At 38.8% G+C, this 18,709-nt stretch overlaps 1 protein-coding gene across 5 annotated transcripts in view; it reads right to left on the bottom strand.

Annotated features, from left to right (window-relative positions):
* The window catches only part of ankrd27 (ankyrin repeat domain 27), a 33,582-nt gene that overhangs the window by 12,902 nt on the left and 1,971 nt on the right, over positions 1-18,709 (bottom strand). For 2 of the 5 annotated variants that reach the window (XM_023347217.1, XM_023347221.1), the window contains exons 1-16: positions 17,342-17,419; positions 13,871-13,993; positions 12,037-12,147; positions 10,572-10,880; positions 10,338-10,397; positions 9,852-9,905; positions 9,607-9,672; positions 6,980-7,068; positions 6,397-6,518; positions 5,416-5,494; positions 4,081-4,213; positions 3,895-3,987; positions 2,220-2,341; positions 1,478-1,560; positions 1,287-1,402; positions 1,098-1,190 (exon numbers count right to left, since the gene is read on the bottom strand). In XM_023347217.1, the coding sequence (XP_023202985.1) occupies positions 1,098-1,190; positions 1,287-1,402; positions 1,478-1,560; positions 2,220-2,341; positions 3,895-3,987; positions 4,081-4,213; positions 5,416-5,494; positions 6,397-6,518; positions 6,980-7,068; positions 9,607-9,672; positions 9,852-9,905; positions 10,338-10,397; positions 10,572-10,880; positions 12,037-12,147; positions 13,871-13,993; positions 17,342-17,371 (1,683 nt within the window). In that variant the 5' untranslated portion in view covers positions 17,372-17,419. Of the gene's footprint in view, positions 1-1,097; positions 1,191-1,286; positions 1,403-1,477; positions 1,561-2,219; positions 2,342-3,894; positions 3,988-4,080; positions 4,214-5,415; positions 5,495-6,396; positions 6,519-6,979; positions 7,069-9,606; positions 9,673-9,851; positions 9,906-10,337; positions 10,398-10,571; positions 10,881-12,036; positions 12,590-13,870; positions 13,994-17,341; positions 17,420-18,709 lie in introns of those variants that run through there. The other 3 variants (XM_023347227.1, XM_023347231.1, XM_023347234.1) reach the window with 3 other exon arrangements.

Raw genomic sequence — 18,709 nt, 5'->3', positions numbered from 1 at the left:
TTTTCAGGGCAGTAGAACTTCAGACTCCATGACCTTTAATCTCGTGTTGCATTTACTGCACTTCAAAAGAGAGAAGATGATGCTCTTATAAATGTTAGTGTTATACTGGAGAGACTAAGGTAAGATGAGCCATTTTTCACAGGATCGCTGCATCATGGCAACCTTAGTTTGGTCACACAGAATGTTTTGTTTAGTGGCCCTGGTAAGCAAACATCAACATGTGGAAAGAACACTAGAACTCAATCTTTGTTCAAGAATCATAGTTTCTTGAACAAACTAATATGTTTGGAAGTTTGAGACTCTGTTGAAAAGGCTTTTCTGTGGCATCAAAGAAAAGCCTTTTAGCCTCTGCTGCTCCACCAGAGCCTGTCTTTTTCAAAAGTACATTTTTCTCTTTTGTACCTCTTCAGTGTCATTCAGTGTCTATTTTTGCATCCTTTGCTGCTGTTCAAATACACTTCTCTGATGGCTCTTTCAAAAACTTCAGAAATGGCTGCCCTACTTGTTTGGTGCTTCTATACGTGAGACATGATGTCCACTCTGAACATATAAATGCAGAACATGTAGCCTCCGGCTAAAATACATGCACTATGTGTTTGGGGACGCTGAGCCGGTAGCACATACGTTGGGCCACATACTGTATGTAGATCTCCTAATTAGTTCAGAATCAGACATGACTTTTATGCTTATCTACATCACTAGGAAATGATTAAATGTGCTGCCAAGTCTTACATAAAATTTTCCCAGGACTTCTCAGATATTGTAAGCATCAGAATTATATTATTTGAATCACATGTGGTATCCAATTCACCATTAATACTAACAGAATAGAACACAAAAACCTATGAACTGAATGTGATGTTTCTTTAAAGTTTGTAAAACAAAAAAAACGTGTGTTTTTTTCCAACTTGATACAGGTTGCTGCTGAACAAGTGATGAAACTGTCCTTGAAAGAATATTATGTTGCCAAAACTCCTTGTACACGATTTGAGAATACATTTAGTGTCAGGTATTTTCTTTTTGTTCTGTGTGTGCTGTGATTTAAAAAATGAATACTTAGATTTGTTAACAGGGTAAAAGGTCAGCGGTTGACATACGTCCTCATGTCCATACATGCAGGCCAGGTGCAGAGGTGTGTTTCCGTTGTTGTCCTGGGCTTCCGTGTTGGCCTTGTAATGCAAAAGCAGCAGCTGGAAGAGAGATGGACAGCAGACCAGAGGGGTGAATCTTAGCCTCAACAGATCAAAGAAGTGCATTTGTGCATATTCCTGTGTCTTTACACTCACTGAGACGCCCTGGTATCCTCGCTGGCAGGCCAGGTGCAGTGGTGTGAGGGCGTGGTAGTCTGTGGCATTAACTAGAGCTCCTTTATGCACCAGCAAGTCGATCAACTGGGCCTGACCTGCAATATCAAAAACATTAAGTCTTCTTTTGCTTGTTCAGTGCTTGAACCGTTTTTATTTCAGCAGCAGCTCACCGCACATTGCAGCGGCGTGCAGTGGAGTATGTCCTCTGTCATCTCTGGAGAACGGTGTGATGATGGAGAGATCGTTCAAGCGGCTGAAACAAAAAGTTACCCTGTACGTTTAAACAGCTGCGCTGCCTGCTCTATCTGAGGCTCTCACTTCACAGAGAACAATGACAGGATAACAAATGTAGACTCAGATCATCTTAATGAGACTTTTATCTTAATGCTGCTGCTGTTTAGTCCTGACCTAACTCAGAAAGTGAGAAGATGTAGATATGAACCCGATAGGAACAGCTGTGACATCAGGTAAACACTGTCTGGTTGAGGCCATCAGGGCACTGAATGAAGAACAAGTTGCCCTTTGTGGACAACCTGGAAAATGTAGATGGCTGGTTACATGTGTGTTGATTCCTTAAGAAACACACGTGATGCTTTAGGCAAAGTTTTGCCAGTAAACCTTTGGTTGGACCATCTGTATGAACGTCACATATCATGTACACTAACAGACAGTATTTCTGGTGGTTGTTTCAAAGTACCAATGGTTCAGGAATGATTTGAGGCATTCACTTGACCCCCTTGACAAACCAAATCTCCACTCAGTCATACATCTATATATGCACAGACATGTCATATTATTCCTGATTGGTGTGATGCAGAAATGATTTAGTCTCGTCGTCACAGATGTGGTAAATGATGTGGGATGCCTACTTTTCCAATCTAGGGGTGTGAATACTGTATGACACACACTGACCCTGACAGATGGCCGTCACAAAGGTCACAGGAACAAAGAGGATGACACATCCCGACATCTTCATCAGCTTCACCTTCACTCAGCAGACGTTCCACTTCAGCTTCATTTCCATTAGCAATGTGCTAAAAAATACAGACAGAAAACAGGATTGAACTGAGCTACTGGTCCAAAGGACAGCAGGACATGCACAGATTAAGAATATCAGAATAGATACTTTTATAAAGAGAACAGCTCTGGAGGAATACTGAGGGAATACCAACTACACCACAATGAAACAAATATTCAGATTAAATTCTGAGACTTTGTGACATTACACTTCATCACTTCTTTGGAAGAATCCCTTTACAATGCAACTACATCTAAAGTTTAGTTATGTAAATAAAACATCACACAGTTAAAACCAAAATTGTTCATACCACTGGCAGATTTGGATATTAAATTACTGTCTTTCAACCAAAAACTTTGTTTCTGAAAGGAAAGGAGGCAGGTGCATCCATTTTGTGTCAGAAGACAACAAAAAAAGTCAAAAACAGTGCCATCCATCCATCCATTTTCTGTTCACCCTTGTCCCTAATGGGGTCGGGAGGGTTGCTGGTGCCCATCTCCAGCTACGTTCCGGGCGAGAGGCGGGGTACACCCTGGACAGGTCGCCAGTTTGGCAAAATCACATCTTTATATTTTATTTACAAATGGCATTTCAAAAAGGATCTTTATCTTTTTTAATAATTAGAGAGAGCATCTTCATCGACATTACAGTACTCAAGCCTTTTTCGTAATGCCTTTAAAAAGCTTTTTGCCCGTTTCAACCAGGGTTTTGAAAATGGATCTCCAAGTTGAAAACCTCTTTAGTTTGTCCAGAGTTTCTCCCATATTCCAGTTGGGAATGTGGCTGAGCCACAATGTCATACCTCCGTTTAGAAAAAGAAACATGAGCTTAAAATCAAAAGACACATTTAGAACATAAACCTGACAGAGGTAGTAGGAATAACTTTGGGCTTAACTATAAATGTCAAAGGTCACAGATCAGTGATCTCAGAAAACGAGCCAGGTACATAGACAGGACAACATTGTTATCTTGTAATGGACTGTTGGAGTCATTTCTGTTCTCAAATCAGGACAGAATTAAAAGCAATTCCCTTCCTGTTTTCCTGTTTGTACATGGTAAGTGTGTCACAAGCTTCCATCTGAATGTGTCCAATCACATCCTACTTATTTAAAACTATTGAAATCAAATTTATAAAATCTTTATTTAGCATTTATAGTGTCAATAATAAAAAGTTAATGAGTGGTTTGAATTGTTTATATGTTTGTACTTTTGTCATGCAGAGATCACCTCAAAAACTGTCTTAATTCAGGTGTATATTTGTTTTCTGTAACTTTTTTTTTCTTTTTTTGACTTTTTTAAAGGATTTTGTGGGCTAGAGGACTATATTTATTAGTAGTTGGATGTTAATTAGTAGGTTGTGTTAATCAGTTGACTGTACAAAAGCTGCATTACTAGAACCAGTGGCTGATGAGACCTTGAGTTTAGCTTAAGTCCAGTAAGTCTCTAGAAAAAACGTCTGTGTCCGGCTGCATTCCAGATGCAGCCTGACAAAACAGAAACAGGTTTCTGTGACCCTGCAGAAAGGACAGGTGGGTTCAGGGAAGCAGCAGCCTGGCTGTTCCAGCTCACCTCAAACAGGCGGAGGACAGGAGCAGCCACGTTCTGAGTCAGCAGACTCATCCTTTCCTTGAATAGAGCTTTGTCTCTAAGCTCACCCGTGACCTGAGAGAAAGAGACAAAAAAAATAACTGCAACCCTCCCAGAACCGTCTCACATCTGCTGAGATCCAACATGAAGTTTCAGAGTGTGTCTCACAGAGCACGTGTTCTGCAGCTTCCCCAGATTGATGTACTCCACTGCTGCCTCGAACGTGCTCAGGCAGTAGCTCAGCTCATCTTTGCTGGAGTTACTGAAGCAGAAGTTCCTCATGTAGCTAAGGTTGGCCATCCTGAAACACACAGCAGTTTAACAATCAGCCTGCAGAGCTACAAAACACATTATCTGTATGACATGCAAGTTTAAATGATGCTCAAACAATGCAGTTTTATAATCTTTACTAATATAATAAATGAGGTTACTATCTGCACATACAGTAGGACTCCAGAGAAGAGGAACTGAAAACCCAATTTAAACCCAATACTAACATCAAACCTACAAGTTTGACCGTCTCCATTTAAGAGCTACCATTATGTGTTTTCCAGCCACATAATGTCATTTTATAGTACAATCAAGTAACTATGTTATTTTCAGTTGTAAAAATGTGATATCAAATATTACTTGAAAGAAATTTGATGTCATAATTTAACACCTTGAAATTGGGCTTCTGTTTCTTGAAGAAACTCTTGCTATTTCCAACAATGCACCTCCAGGAAGTCACCAAAACATCAGGGTTTATTAACCTTTTAACAAGTTTTTTACCAGCATTGAGAAGTGGCTTCTATAATGAGCTCAGCTGATGTGCAGTTTGATCAGCTGTTTGCTAATTGCTGCTGGCAATTAGCAAACAGATGGTGGGAATGAGGTGTGAGGGGTGCTCTGTAATGTAGAAGCTTGGAAACTGCAGCTCTGAGGATGAGCTTTGTCCCTGAATGCATCGCTGGATACCCTCCAAACGTTCTGCACAGCCAAATGGTTGCCATGGAGAATAAAGGATTGCTCAAACATGCAAGAAAGAATCAAGAATCCAGGAATGTTTGAGGGAATATTATTGTAACATAATGTAAAGCTCAGAGAAGTCAACTTTACATAATGATGCCCCTTTAAAGTGACGGCGTAAGACAACCACCTCCAGCACACTTGAAGAAATATATCTGGATAACTGCATCCGGACGGCCAGTTCCCAAGGAAACCACAATCTTCTGTGAATCTAAACACTGCAAAACTTGTTATTTCTGAATAGAATCCGTTTCATTAATTTCAGTCTTTAAGAAAATAACTCAAAGTCTTCCTGGTTATGTGAATTTCCTCTTTTTCTTTTAGCAATCTGAGAGGCTCAAAAGTTAACAAACATGTTTGTTTTTCAGAATGAATTAACCTGTAGCACAAGTTCACCCTTGAAAGGGCGTTTCCTGCCTGTCTGGGTTATTTCAGTTTTTTGGGTTTTTCTTTAATACAGGGAAAACATTCCCACTGGATCTTCTCCATGCTCACCAGTTGGGGATTTCAGTCTTGACCAAAAGGTAAAGGACAACAGAGAGGAGATCATCTGCACTCACAGCTTCGATACTCACTGGAGGAAAAAAACAACACAATTCATTAAATCAACTTCCTTCTCTAAAGAAAAAAAAACAATGATTTTATCCATTCTGACTGGTTTTAAATCGCTGCATTCCTGACACCAACAGCTCTTCTTCCCAGTGTCCAAAGCAAATGCCTAAATTGGCCTTTTGGCAAACACAAATTAGGAATGATCATGCCATTCTGAACATAAACAGTAGTGCTGCTGTGAGTCAAAACAAACTGAACAAACAGATCGGCAGCTGACACAGCGGGCACTGTGCTGCCTGCTGATCTGATTACAGAGAGGTCAGGCTGCTGCTGAGAAAGGTTCCAGACTAATTCACTCAGACTGCACACACAGTTCCTTTCAAGGGTAATTTTTTCTTGATTAGATCTTTAATAATAGCAGTTTCCTTACACTAATAACCTTTTGTAAAACAAAGCGCATAAATATGATTCGTTTAAACCGCCATGTTTGAAATCAGGTTTTTCTCCTCCACGTTTTGGATTAATGGTTCCTCTAAAAGACATAAGAAAACGCAGCAGAATCTATTTTTAAATAGATTCAATGGATGAATAAAATAATTAGTCTTAGTTAGACTTTTATTTTGGACAAAATGTTCTATTTTACCACTGGGACTGCACACTTTGCATCACCTCCCATACTGAGTGAACTTTAGTCTGATTTAGGATTGCAAATGCTGTGATGTGATTATGTTCTTACATGTAACCTTTAAAATATTACATTTTTTACACTGCTATTCTAAAACTGGCACAATTGGATCTCTAGGTAGATTGCTCCAATATCTTATGAGACTGGATTAGTACCATTTTTCCTCTAAAGTAAGTCCTTGCATGGACACATAAGCATCTCCAGTAGAAGTCTAAACACACGCTCACCGTTATGCTTACCTGTACGTCTGGGTGTCTGAGTGGCAGTGAGAACGACTCTGCGCAGACACAACACTTTGAGGAGGGGGGATGTCTGCTGGTTGAGCTGACTCAGCTCTCTCTTTGCCCGAGACAAGTTCATACTGGAGGAAAACAGGGCAGCAGCGGAGAACGTGGAGAATCTCAGACAGACGCTTCACTGTGTGAACTGAGCACTTCATGTCCGCATGTTCATCATCTATACTTTTTCTTGCATTATTTATTCCAAATATGTAAATAAATGACAAATCTCACAATATGAAATAAAATTTAAGGAAGCACAGTTAGTGTAGAACACTTACGTAGAATACTGTATATTCTGTAGCAGAATATACAGTAGCTTGCATATTTAAAAAGGAGCAGAAGAATAGCTTACTGTCTTCACCACTTTGTTCTGACTTGTGATGCAAAATTTAAACTAAAACTTTAAGTTCATCTGTAGTTTACCAAAACTATTCTGCAGCTGCGATCAGAATCCGTTTGCCTTGCCAACATATGGATCTCAGTTCTGACATGTTTCTTAACTATGTCATCATGTGAATACTGTGTTACACCAGCGGCTGACCGGCTAGCCGACCTGAACTCTGGTTTCACTCCCAGGTCCTTCTGCTGCAAGTCCTGAAGGCTCCTGGTGATTTTGTTAAAAGAAGCATCCTGTTGATGAGCAGAGAATCAGAAGAGCCTTCAGAGAATCGTCACAATCCCAACATTATGAAAAACCTACAGCTGCAAAAAAAATACTGACTCTCAGTAATTTCAGTGAGAAGTATGGAAATGAAATTATTCTTTTGATTTAAAAAAATGTTGTGCGCGAAACTATTTCAGGTTTCATAAAATGGATAATCATAGCCCAATAAACATGACATTGAAATATTTCTTTATTATCTGTCTTTGCAAAAGATTGGGTATATAGAATGTCTGGTTGCAAAGATAGCCTTGGTCAATGGTGCAAAGAGCAGTGTTGTATAGTAACGAAGTAAAAATACTTCACTACTTTACTTAAGTATATTTTGGAGTACTTCATACTTTCCTGGAGTATGACAATTTTTGATGACTTTCACTTTTACTTCACTATATTTCCGAACTTAATTGCGTACTTTTACTCCGATACATTTTCAATGTGTGGTTTAGTTACTCGTTACAAAAAAGCGAGAGAGAGAAACGCAAGTGTTTTGATCCCACCTACTGATTAGCAAGTAGCAAGCAGGCTACCAAACAAAGTCCGTAGCCTACTTGCCTGGGCTTGTTCATCACCTCCAATAGGATACACCTGTTTCGCTTCTCCCATTAAACACAAAGCAAGTCTCGCAATCAGCAGCGGTCACATGGAGGAGGAGACGGAGACCACAACGACTGTAACTACGTCGGACACGGCTCCAGGGGAACCACCAGCTGGTGATGAGAGCCCATGGCCTTATTTAAACACAATATACTCTTTCCTGGGTGTTAAAGATTCGTCGTGCCGCATGCAGTTTATGTTATTCCTGCCCGAAGATGTGGAAATTCTATCTTACAAAAACTCCCCGTCCAGGTAACGTCTTATGAAATGGTTATAATCCTCCTGTTTCAGTAACTATAGCTTGGTCACTAGGCACTACTGTATTGTGAAACGTTGACCGTAAATGAACTTTGTTTGGCATTGTTTCAGTTCCACATGTGGTGTATTTAGCTTAGGCCTAATGTTGACTGTAGCAGGCTACCTAGACTCCTCTGTTCAAGGGGGGACAGAAGCCATAGCGATAGCAATTTAGACTAAATTTAACGAATATAGGAAAGGCATGCAAGTTCAAAACCAGGTTTACAGATGCCAATAAGCTGCATTTCCCTCCCAATTCTTTTTTTCTTTTGCATAATGACCAGTTGTGTGCACCACCTACTGACTGTAGAGTTGACTGATTCACTGATTTGTGAAGTAGAGTAATCGTAACAGATCTTTTTCTTCATGTTGGCCGCATTTTCTGTACTATTTATTTTTCTCATTTTCAGCACTGACCTTACTTGAAGGGAAAACTTGAGGCTTACAAAAACTTTGTATTTTCTGTCCTGGAGGGTTTACTAAGAAGCTGGTTCAGTTGTAAAGCAGGTTAAGTTAACCTTGTGCTATAGGTAAAGCACCTAATTTTCTTAACTAAATGATGCCTGCAGGTATATCTATTAGCAGGTTTAATTTTGCCTGCACTTGGTTGGGTACATTATTTTAAGTGTATTTGACAAGTTTACCAAAATATAAAAAATGTCATTCAAACTGCATTTGCTTTGTTTTACTTTTTACTTGTACTTTTCATTACATTACTTGAGTACATCCATTTTTACAGTAATTTCCATACTTAAGTACAAGAAGTTTCAGATACTTTAAGACTTTAACTCAAGTAACATTTCAGTCAGTGACTTGGACTTTTACCAAAGTCATATTTTGGAGAGGTACTTATACTTTTACTTGACTCTGAGATTTCAGTACTTTATACAACACTGGCAAAGAGATGCAAGTAGTAGCTGTAATAGTGCTGGATTATATAAATGTAGAACAAAGTTTTTCAGGGTGGACATTTAGCCCTAATCCCACAGATTTCCCCTTAATCTTAACCAAAACTCTAGATTTGAAACATCTATGCTGAGGTTCTGGATTTTGGTTGTTTCTGGGATGCAGGGGGAGCAGGAAGTGGAAAATATTTAGAAAATGAAAGTTAAAAAGATTTTCACAGGCACACTTGTAAGTTAGGGTGGAGCCGGTACTTAAAAATATAAACTTTTCCTTAATTATCATATTTTTTATTATAAGATAGCAAAAATAACATATATAAAATATAAAATGAAAATAACATATTTACAATAAAGCGTATTTTATCATCAAATTAATTTAGTTTTCCTCACCCTGTATTTTGTTAGCAATATTCTCAATTTATCTTTTTTTTAGTTAGCAACATCAGTTTCTAACTAAAAATAGAAAAATACTAAAACACAAAAATTAATATAAATATCAGAATAAATATTTTAAAATAGCTGAAAAACAAATATATTTCCATTTAAAAAGCCAAAGGGAAATGATGTTCCAGTAAGCTGAAGAAAATCAATCATTTGAGACAGCGTCCAGCAGGAAAATTTGTTTTGGTTTTTTAAAATGTGTGTTTTATATTTAGGGAAAACAAACCAAGAAGAAATAATAGAAAATGTTGCTAAGTGGGATTTATTTACCTGACAAGCTTCAAGAGTCCCCACAAGGTTAAAGATTAAATCATGGATACCATGATGGATATATATCTGAAAAAAGAAGAGGAAGTTAGCATTCCTTAGATATACACTAATAGTACGACCTCTACTGTAACTCTAGTTATCCTGTGATGTTGGTATCAGGTAGGTTGCTTATAAGATTCACACATTTATTGTGGCAGGCACATGCACATTTGCATTTGAAAAAAAGTCAAACTTGATGAGGTTACCCCGACAGCTTGTTTGAGAAGAGTCATCTGAAGCTCCTGTTTTGCCAGGAGTTTCTATTAAACACAAGGACAGAAAAGTAAATGATTTGCTGAAACTTTTTGTCTTAACACAACAATCTGCTGAGGATGAGGATCCTGTGCTGTGACTATAAAACCAGACAGAACATGGATGGTCTGAGCCAGGTAAGGGTTAGCAGGTTCAGTCCTGGAGACCAGAGCAGTCCCTCTTTTTCATGTGATAAATTGTGAGAGTTCAACTGTTTTGAGCAGGTCTGAAACCTGTGCAATAAGGTAAGTTGGTGCTATCATGACGGCATCATACCAGGGTCCTGGAGCGAGTGGTGGCAGGATTAACTCTGCACCACTGGCAATGCTTGTGGTTTAAAGGAGGACTCATCACCCTATGACCTCCTCCTGCACTTGTCCACTGGCTTCAGAGCCTAAATGTCCAGCCTATCACACAGACAGCTTCTGGTCTCTACTCACCAGACGAGAGTCTCTCAGCAGGCACTGAAGAGATTTAGTGTAAAGTCCATTTACAGAGTCCTGATGGGACGGTAAAACACAGAGAGAACACTTAGAACCTCTTTCATGTGACGTGTGACATGTGATGTCCTCTGCTGTAAAGCAGAAGCGTGGAAACTAAAAGAATAGTGAATTTGAAGTCCAAAGAACAAGAATAAATCATTCACATGTTTAGGCAAACAGACTGTCCCTTACAATGTGGTATCGGAGGCCTTTCCTCTCCTGCTCTCTGAAAGCCTGACAGAAGCTGTGGATGAACCTGTCCAGTTTGTGGGAGTGATGACCTAGGAAATCCCTGACATCCTCCAGGCTCCTCAGACAGTATGCTGGCGGTGGACTGACCTCAGCCGGGCTCAGCTCCACCTCCAGCGGTCTGGAGATGCACAGGATGCTGTAGCTCTGCTCCTGATCGTTGTAGAAGGTTTCCTCAAACAGAATGGGCACCACAGACGGAGCTGGGGAGCCGAGGCCCAGCACCACCTGCCTGTCCTGGATTTTGACATCCTGTGAGCAAAGTCATCAGGTCAACAGTATTATGCGTTACAAAAAGATTTTCAAAATTCTTTTGCTCCAAAATGGTCACAGTGTTAACCAAGGTAGAGCAGCATCTAGGCTGGTTTACAATTACACAGTCACACAGTTTAAAGGGATTTTTTTCCTTTGATAAAATAACCTTTTAAAGCTGGGGTGTGTAACTTTAGTAAAAAAAAAAAAGTTTTTTAGATATTTGTTAAAACTGTCACCGTGTCATGACTGTAAAGGATGAGACAGATAATCTGTGAGAAAATGGAGCTCCTTTGCCATCACCCAGTGCTCCCAGTTCTAACTGCAGAAACACACTGCAGTCAGAAACAACCAATCAGAGCCAGGAGGAAAGACTTAATGCTGTAAATTATGTTTGTGTATGCGCTGACGCCACCAATGACATCAATTAAATTGTTTTCTTCTAAGAGCGAGTTGTTTCTCTGCAATTAGCACATTGAGCAGTACATTCATGAGAGTGACTTACAGCACTGAGACCCTCCCCCTGTCCTGGCTCTGATTGGTTGTTTTTGACCAGGAATGGTGCATTTCTTCAGATGGTAACAGTAGCACTGGGAGGAAATGGAAGAGCTTGATTTTTGTCAGATTATCTGTTTTGTACCATACTGTCACAACATGGTGACAGATTTAACAAATATACAAAAAGCAGCATTGAAAAAGGAGGAAGTACATTTTTGAATTTGAAGAAAATCACAAATATTCAACAATCTTTTGGACGTTTAGCAAATAGAAATAGTTTTGGTAATTATACCTAACCTACATTGGTAACAGGTTAGTAAGATTTAATATCTGCTAGAGTGGAAACAATGCTTATTTATTGTTTTATGCAGTGTATGCAAACATCTGGCTTCACGATTCCTGACAGTAAAAATTATTTAAACCCTCTGTAAAATACTTGGGTTTGATACACAAGTGATTTGGTTTTTACAAGTGTTAAGAACTACACAGATTCCATATAAAGATGACCAGAATAGACATGAAGCTAAAATAAAAAAGCCTGTGAAAAACATTTAGATTTAAAATCTAATGTAAAATCTTCAAATCTAAAGGGAGTATCCTGGTTTTCCCAGAGACTGCAGGCATTAGGTTTGATAGACTATTATAGAAAAGGACAAACCTTTCCATTCACAGTCTTGTATCCTTCCTCCACAGGCTGCAGGATGTAGCTGTCGAAGTGAGAGTCTGAGTAGTTGCTCACACTCAAACTTCCACAACACGGAACCAGAACCTGCAGGTTTTCAATGAGGCGAGACGGAAAAAGGGTTCTGTTATCAAACCGAGCTCCCCACATGCAGTTCAGTTACCATGACTAACAGCAGTGCTATCCAACTGAAGATGAAGATGCCCGAAATAATATGAATGAACAGAAATGGAATAATTGTATTTTGTGTGATTACAGTTATGAGAACTTCATGAATGGGTTGCTAACCAAATACAATCAAAACCAGTCGATTAGAACTACATTACTCACAATTCATCTTTTGTAAGAGTGGATGTGGCTGATATATTTAGATGGCGTTTCCTGGATTGAAGATTACAGTTCAATTGGTGTGCAATGAATACTATACATTTTCCCTTACGCAGTATCAGCCAATAGAAAGCAGGCAGAGACTCCACCAGTCACCTCTGGCAGAAGCTGAGCAGCTGGCCATCAGACTCAACCGTCTTGTCTGAGCCACAAGAGACCATGTAATAGTTAAGTGTAACTGTGCACAAATACACAGACATGCACATACATATATCTGTTTATACAAAAATCTGTTTTCCCAGCAGCAGCTGTAGTGAGCCAGCAGGCACACTTCCTGTCACACAGACAGGTTTAAAGCATTCTGCAGGTTAAACTGTACAAAAAATATGTCACCCAAATGTCCCCAGAAGTGTTGCGTAGTAACTGGTTACATTTGTTCAATTACATTTACTTGAGTAGCTTTTTGGAAAAAAAAAATTTTTTTAAAAAGTAAAAAATTTCAGGAGTATTTTTACTGTGTTGTACTTTTTATGTTTACTTGAGTAATTGTATTGTTGTATTGTGAAATATTGCTACTTTTACTTGAGTAACAATCCTGGGTTCTCTACCCACTGTGAGTAAATTCACTGAATGAAGAACAAACGGGTTTTAACCTAAACTTCACCAGACACAGATCAGCTTTTGTTAAAGTTTCGTAAGTTTATTTAGAAATAAACTGATCTGGAAACATGCTTTTGGGGGGGGTTGTGCCCGATTTTGTTAATTTTTGTTACCTTTATGAACTATTGCCATTTTCGTCCTTAAAATACCAACATTTCAACTTAACTTTTGGTAATTTGGTAAAAATTACATAATTTCTACATAAAAATTATGTAATTTTTAAAATATTAATTGGTTGATAATTTGATCAATTACTCAGTACTTGAGTAGAGTAGTCTTACCAAATACTTTTTTACAAGTAATTTGTTCGATGGCTACTTTTTACATTTACTCGAGTAAAAATATGTTAAAGTATCGCTACTCTTACTTTCGTTCAATTTTTTTGACCCTCTCTCCTCCTCTGATCCTCAATTACCAGGAGAGGAGTTGTACAAAAGCATTTGGCTGAGCTTATTTTAAAAACAAACTTAGAAAAGTATTTTTTGATCTACAAACTCCTGTTATTGGACCTCAATTAATGTAGGTGAATGGTAGTACAGGCAAATGGATCTACACAAGAAATTCCAACGGTAGCAGTGGTGCTTTTAATGAATAAAAAAATCTCAAATGTAAATTCTTTTTATTTTTGTTTATTGTAACATTTTCCTGAAAGAATTTTAAAATAAAAGAATAATTTCTCTAACTCCTGTCCCAACCTTCAGTTCTGAACATCCATGATCAATGTTCAGAGGAAGTGATTGCTGTAAAGTCGTCAACTTGATGCAAACAGTAACAAGTTGTAAACAGAAGGAACTTTTAGAGAAAGGCATTGTGTATGACTCACAATGCCGTGGAAGTCTGCCACGCGGCTGCAGAGGTCAGGTCTCTGCTTCTCCAAGGCCAAGTAAAAAGGATTCTTCAGGATGTTCTCATCATACACAGCCATATGGAGCTGAAGGTCTGGGTCCTGCACAGGAAATCAACAGTACACATCAATGTCACTGAAAAAAAAAAAAAAAATTACAGTTTACAGCATCTGTAGGGACAAGAGCTCAGCAGGACAAAGTTTAAGTTTTGGTTTGCTAGTGAGATAAAAACTGGTATTCTTCATTTGATGCTGCAGACACTCAGAAAATCATATGACTGTTTCAAAGAGTTTACGGCATCAAATAAAAAAATGTTCAATTTACAAAAAACACATTTACATAAATTACATATGTGATGCCTGAGAAAATGAAAGCTTGAAATCTGGTTTTCACAATGCCTCAAACTAAAAAAACAATGTTTATTTTGCAGTGGTAGAGGGTGAACAGTTTTTCTTTTCACATTATCATGATCGAGATGTTTTCCATATTTTTGCCAATCAGTGAAGTTTCCTCTCTTCCAGAGCTACAGGCTTGGATCTCTGCTGCAGATGAGGAACATTCCAGCCAGAGCGCCAACCGGCCAATTTAAGCCACACAAGGTAAAGCACTGCACCATGGAAACAAAGCAACTTTAGGAATATGAATGAATAAGACTCAACTCAACTGACAATGTTAGTCTGTCAATCTGGTAACTACACAAGGTTTGAATGTATCAACACTTTATTGTTCAAATTTCCAACCAGGGTTATCTTGGGGCTTTATTATAGAGGAAACAAATTAGGCAAAATCTACTAAATCTACTTAATTTATTAGAATCTTCACAATTGTTTATGTAGCTGACTCATGTTCAGGGTCACAGCGGGCAGCTGGAGCCAACAGACAAGAGGCAGGGTTCTTCAGACAAGTCACCACAGGGTCAACCCAGACAACAGAGTCAAGTAAGCTCACTCACTCAAATTATTACAATCCTCATTTTATTATGTTGTTCTTTTACTGTGCATTTATGGACAAAATGCCAAACGTAATCAGAGGCCTGCAAAGCCAAAATCTAACCTTCTAAATCTTCATTAGTCAGTCATAGAAAAACAGTCTTCAGTAGGAGGATTGAAGCTATAACACAGACTGCTACAGGAGATCCTTCCTGCCACAGCCATCACCGTCTACAACGACTCTTTGAGGAATCTTGAATAATTTGAGTCACAACAATCCCTTTGGGACCAATAAAGTATTTCTGAATTTTAAAATGAATTCAACCCTGGAAACCTTTTTGGTGTAAAGCAACAATACTGAATGTTACATCACTTCACCAGACACCCTATCAGGAGTAGCTTGCTAGACCGGGGCTGAAACCACTTCTCCTTTCAGGACAGTTTATTCTTCATCTAGATGTCAGAAAGCTCATTCAGAGATCTGAGTCTTGCTGACATGATAGAATAGAAGAGTCCCTCATTAATGTCACAATGAGGAAATTCTATCGACAACAAGTGCAGCAGAAAATATTGCGCAACAATGACGCTAAGGAACTTAATTTTTATAACTTTGGCCAAAAAATGATAAAAACCTGAGTATGTTTTTAAATATGATAGTGTAATAAATATAGAATTGCATTTTTGTCATATAATTTCCACAACATAATGGCACTAATGACTTACATTTTTTCTTTGTCGTAGGCCACATTTTTTTATTTTCCGTAATTTGTCCATAAACATTTCACTTGATATATTCCTTTAGTCTTCTTGTAAAGGTTTGATCATTTTCTTTGTTCTGAAACCTGGACAGAACGCCAGTCCATCGCAGGGCAACACAAAGACAAACAGGACAAACCATCATGCACACACACATACACGCACGCACTCACTCACACACCTAAGGAGAATGTAGACAGACCAATTGACCTGACAGTCCAATGAGGAAGCTGGAGTACCTGGAGAGAACCCATGCATGATCAGAGAGAACATGGAAACTCCATGCAGAAAAACCCCGGGTCGGGAATCGAACCCAGTACCTGCGCTACCAACAGTGCTACCAACTGCCACCCTGTGCAGCAAACAATAAAGATTATTATTATTAAATTCTGATTGTTACTTTTTTACTAGCTTTCAATGGCCTTACTTTGAGCTCTTTATTTACTACCATTCACTACCCTGTGGAAACCCTGCATTAAGCAAATTTATTTTTGATACATCAACCTGAGCAATTATATGGTTAATGGAAACATAGCTATTAAGTATTGTAGGTTTAGAGTTTCCCTTAATGGGTTGATTAACCTGAAACCTTCAGGACTGTTGTCCTCGCAGCGGTCAGATCGTCTGCTCACAAATCTGTGCAAGGTACTTCCACTGCTGCATGGCTGTACTTACTGCTCTCAGTAGGGTGTTCATAAGGATTATTACAGAATTAAAAATGAGAAAACAGCACATAACTGTCAAAAAGATAAAGAAGAAAATAATTGCATTTAACACAGCTGTCTTATCAATGTTAGTACAACATTGTTAGCAACACTGTGGTGTTGCAGACAATTGAACGTTTCTTCAGCCTTTACATACAGACGTAATTTCAGGAATGTGCATACCCTACATCAGGATATGATAAATAATGCTACTTAAAATAAGACCAACTGAGTTTAATGTCTTAGAGTATCAAAGCAGGTCACTGTCAACACTAATAAACTCTACAAAGAAGTAGACTACAACATGCTGAAACGTAGCAATAGCACTTGACCGAGAAACTCAACAGATGTATGGATTAAAAAAAAAAAAGTTTCTGTTCAAACAAAAACTAAAAGTGCTTCAGTAAAAACATCCACGTGTAGGCACAAAGACCTGTAGTAGGATCCAAACACAGAGCAGTAGGAAGCAGTGTGACACCATGTTGAGTGTTGGATCAAAGAGAGGCTCTGAGTGGTTCCCAACCCTGGTCCTCAGGCCCCACTGTCTGCATGTAAAACATATGTCTCTATTCCACTAGACATGTTTCAATACCTGCACGGCTGCCTCTGCATACCATCCAGTGCTGCAAAAGCCTGTTAATCACACATTCATTTAAGTCAGTTGTGTGACAACAAGGAAACAAGACTTACATCAACTTTCACCTGTCTGCCCATCTATCCATCCCCAAGATGGCTAACAGGATGTTTCTTTTGATAATAGTTTAAAGTGAATATCATTCCTCAAGTTGATCAACTTTTCGATCTAGTTTGTCATTCAAATTAATTTTTTCCCGTTTGTCTCTTTCTCTGAAGTTAACTTCACTGCAAACACCACATCAACATTTTACAGCCAAATCTCAATACCAAAGATCTCAGCATTAACAGGCAAAAATGTTAACATGCTGACATAAAACACAAACAGCCCTTTGAAGGATCCTTACAGAGATCAGATGACTGACCTGAATGGCCTCCACACCCAGTTCATCTGAGTCTCTGCAGCAATAACACATCAGCAGCTCACCTCATCACTCTGCTCCCAGATCAGCTTCATCCTCACTCAGCTCCAGGACACACCGGCTAACTGGGAGCCACCACAGACAGTCTCCCCATCTGATCAGCCCCCTTTCAGGCGGCTGAGTGAGGACGAAGCAGAGGACTGAGTCACATGACCACCGAGGTCCTCGTGATCTCATGGACTCCTAGCAAACAGCGTCAAGTGGTGCGCAGGAATGTCCATGCCCTCGGGCTCCATACCAAGCTTATTACACACTTCAAATTAAAGCGGCTCTCTTGGACGGAGCCTGGTTGTTGTTACAGCAGCAGAACTAAAGCGGTGATTATGGGTAATCAACAATATGCTATGTTGACATCACAGCTGATAAGATAAGCAGTCAGGGTTCTAAAGAGCTGTGAAAACTATTTGCCTCATACAGATTCTCTTGTCACACTTAAATGTTTGAGATCAATTTATTCATTTCTGTAAAGCAACTGAAATAAATAAAGAAGTTTCCAAATGATGGTTTCATTTAATAATCATCATTTGGATTATTGAAGCCTGGGCCTACATGAAAAAGTTATTGCTTCTCTTGTTAAATCTTGAATTACCCGAGATAACCCACATGATTTATCAGCAACAAAACATTCAAGACACTTCCTGTCAACACATCAAGCAGCTAAAGCACTGAAGATCTACACTGTCTCACTAATAGGCCTGTCACGATAGCAAATTTTGCTCAACGATTTATTGTCTCAAAAATTATTGCGATAAACGATAATATTGTTTGAAGACCTTTTTACACTGATTTAATGGAAATGACGTAATAATGCATGCGATTTCCTGCCAAAGATAGATACACTTTATTTTCAAAAGAATATTTAACACTGGAACTGATAAACAAAATAAACAAAACAACCAAAAACAAAATTAAAATGGATTCTCAGTCTCCATTAACAAAAAACTCACTTGGGAAAAAAAAACTAAACAACATAAAACCAAAGTGGAAATAAATACTGCATTCCACCAAAAGAATGCAGATTATGACGTCTGTATATTATGTTGCCCTTCAGTAAAAATTAGATTTAAATAGAGAAGATGGGCACATCGACTACCTGATGCAATAGTTCACACTACATGATTTTTTGCCCCTATTTTTCCCCTTACGACAATCTTAGAACGTTGGTCTTTCTCAGATTGTGTGGTGTGTTACGGTAGATGGTCGTTGCCGCTCCGATCTAAATCAGGGGTTTTCCCCTTCTGGGACAGTTAACGCAGCGTTGAATGTGACAGGTAGCCAATCAGAAAGCACTGATTCTCCTCCCTGTTTTCTGAGGGGAAATTACGTCGGGGAATCTCTAACAGCTGACACGGCGAAACCCGAAGTCCAGCGGA

Source organism: Xiphophorus maculatus, chromosome 2, assembly GCF_002775205.1.
Source record: "Xiphophorus maculatus strain JP 163 A chromosome 2, X_maculatus-5.0-male, whole genome shotgun sequence".
Lineage (NCBI taxonomy): Eukaryota > Metazoa > Chordata > Actinopteri > Cyprinodontiformes > Poeciliidae > Xiphophorus > Xiphophorus maculatus.
This window is presented reverse-complemented; position numbering and strand designations above follow the sequence as displayed.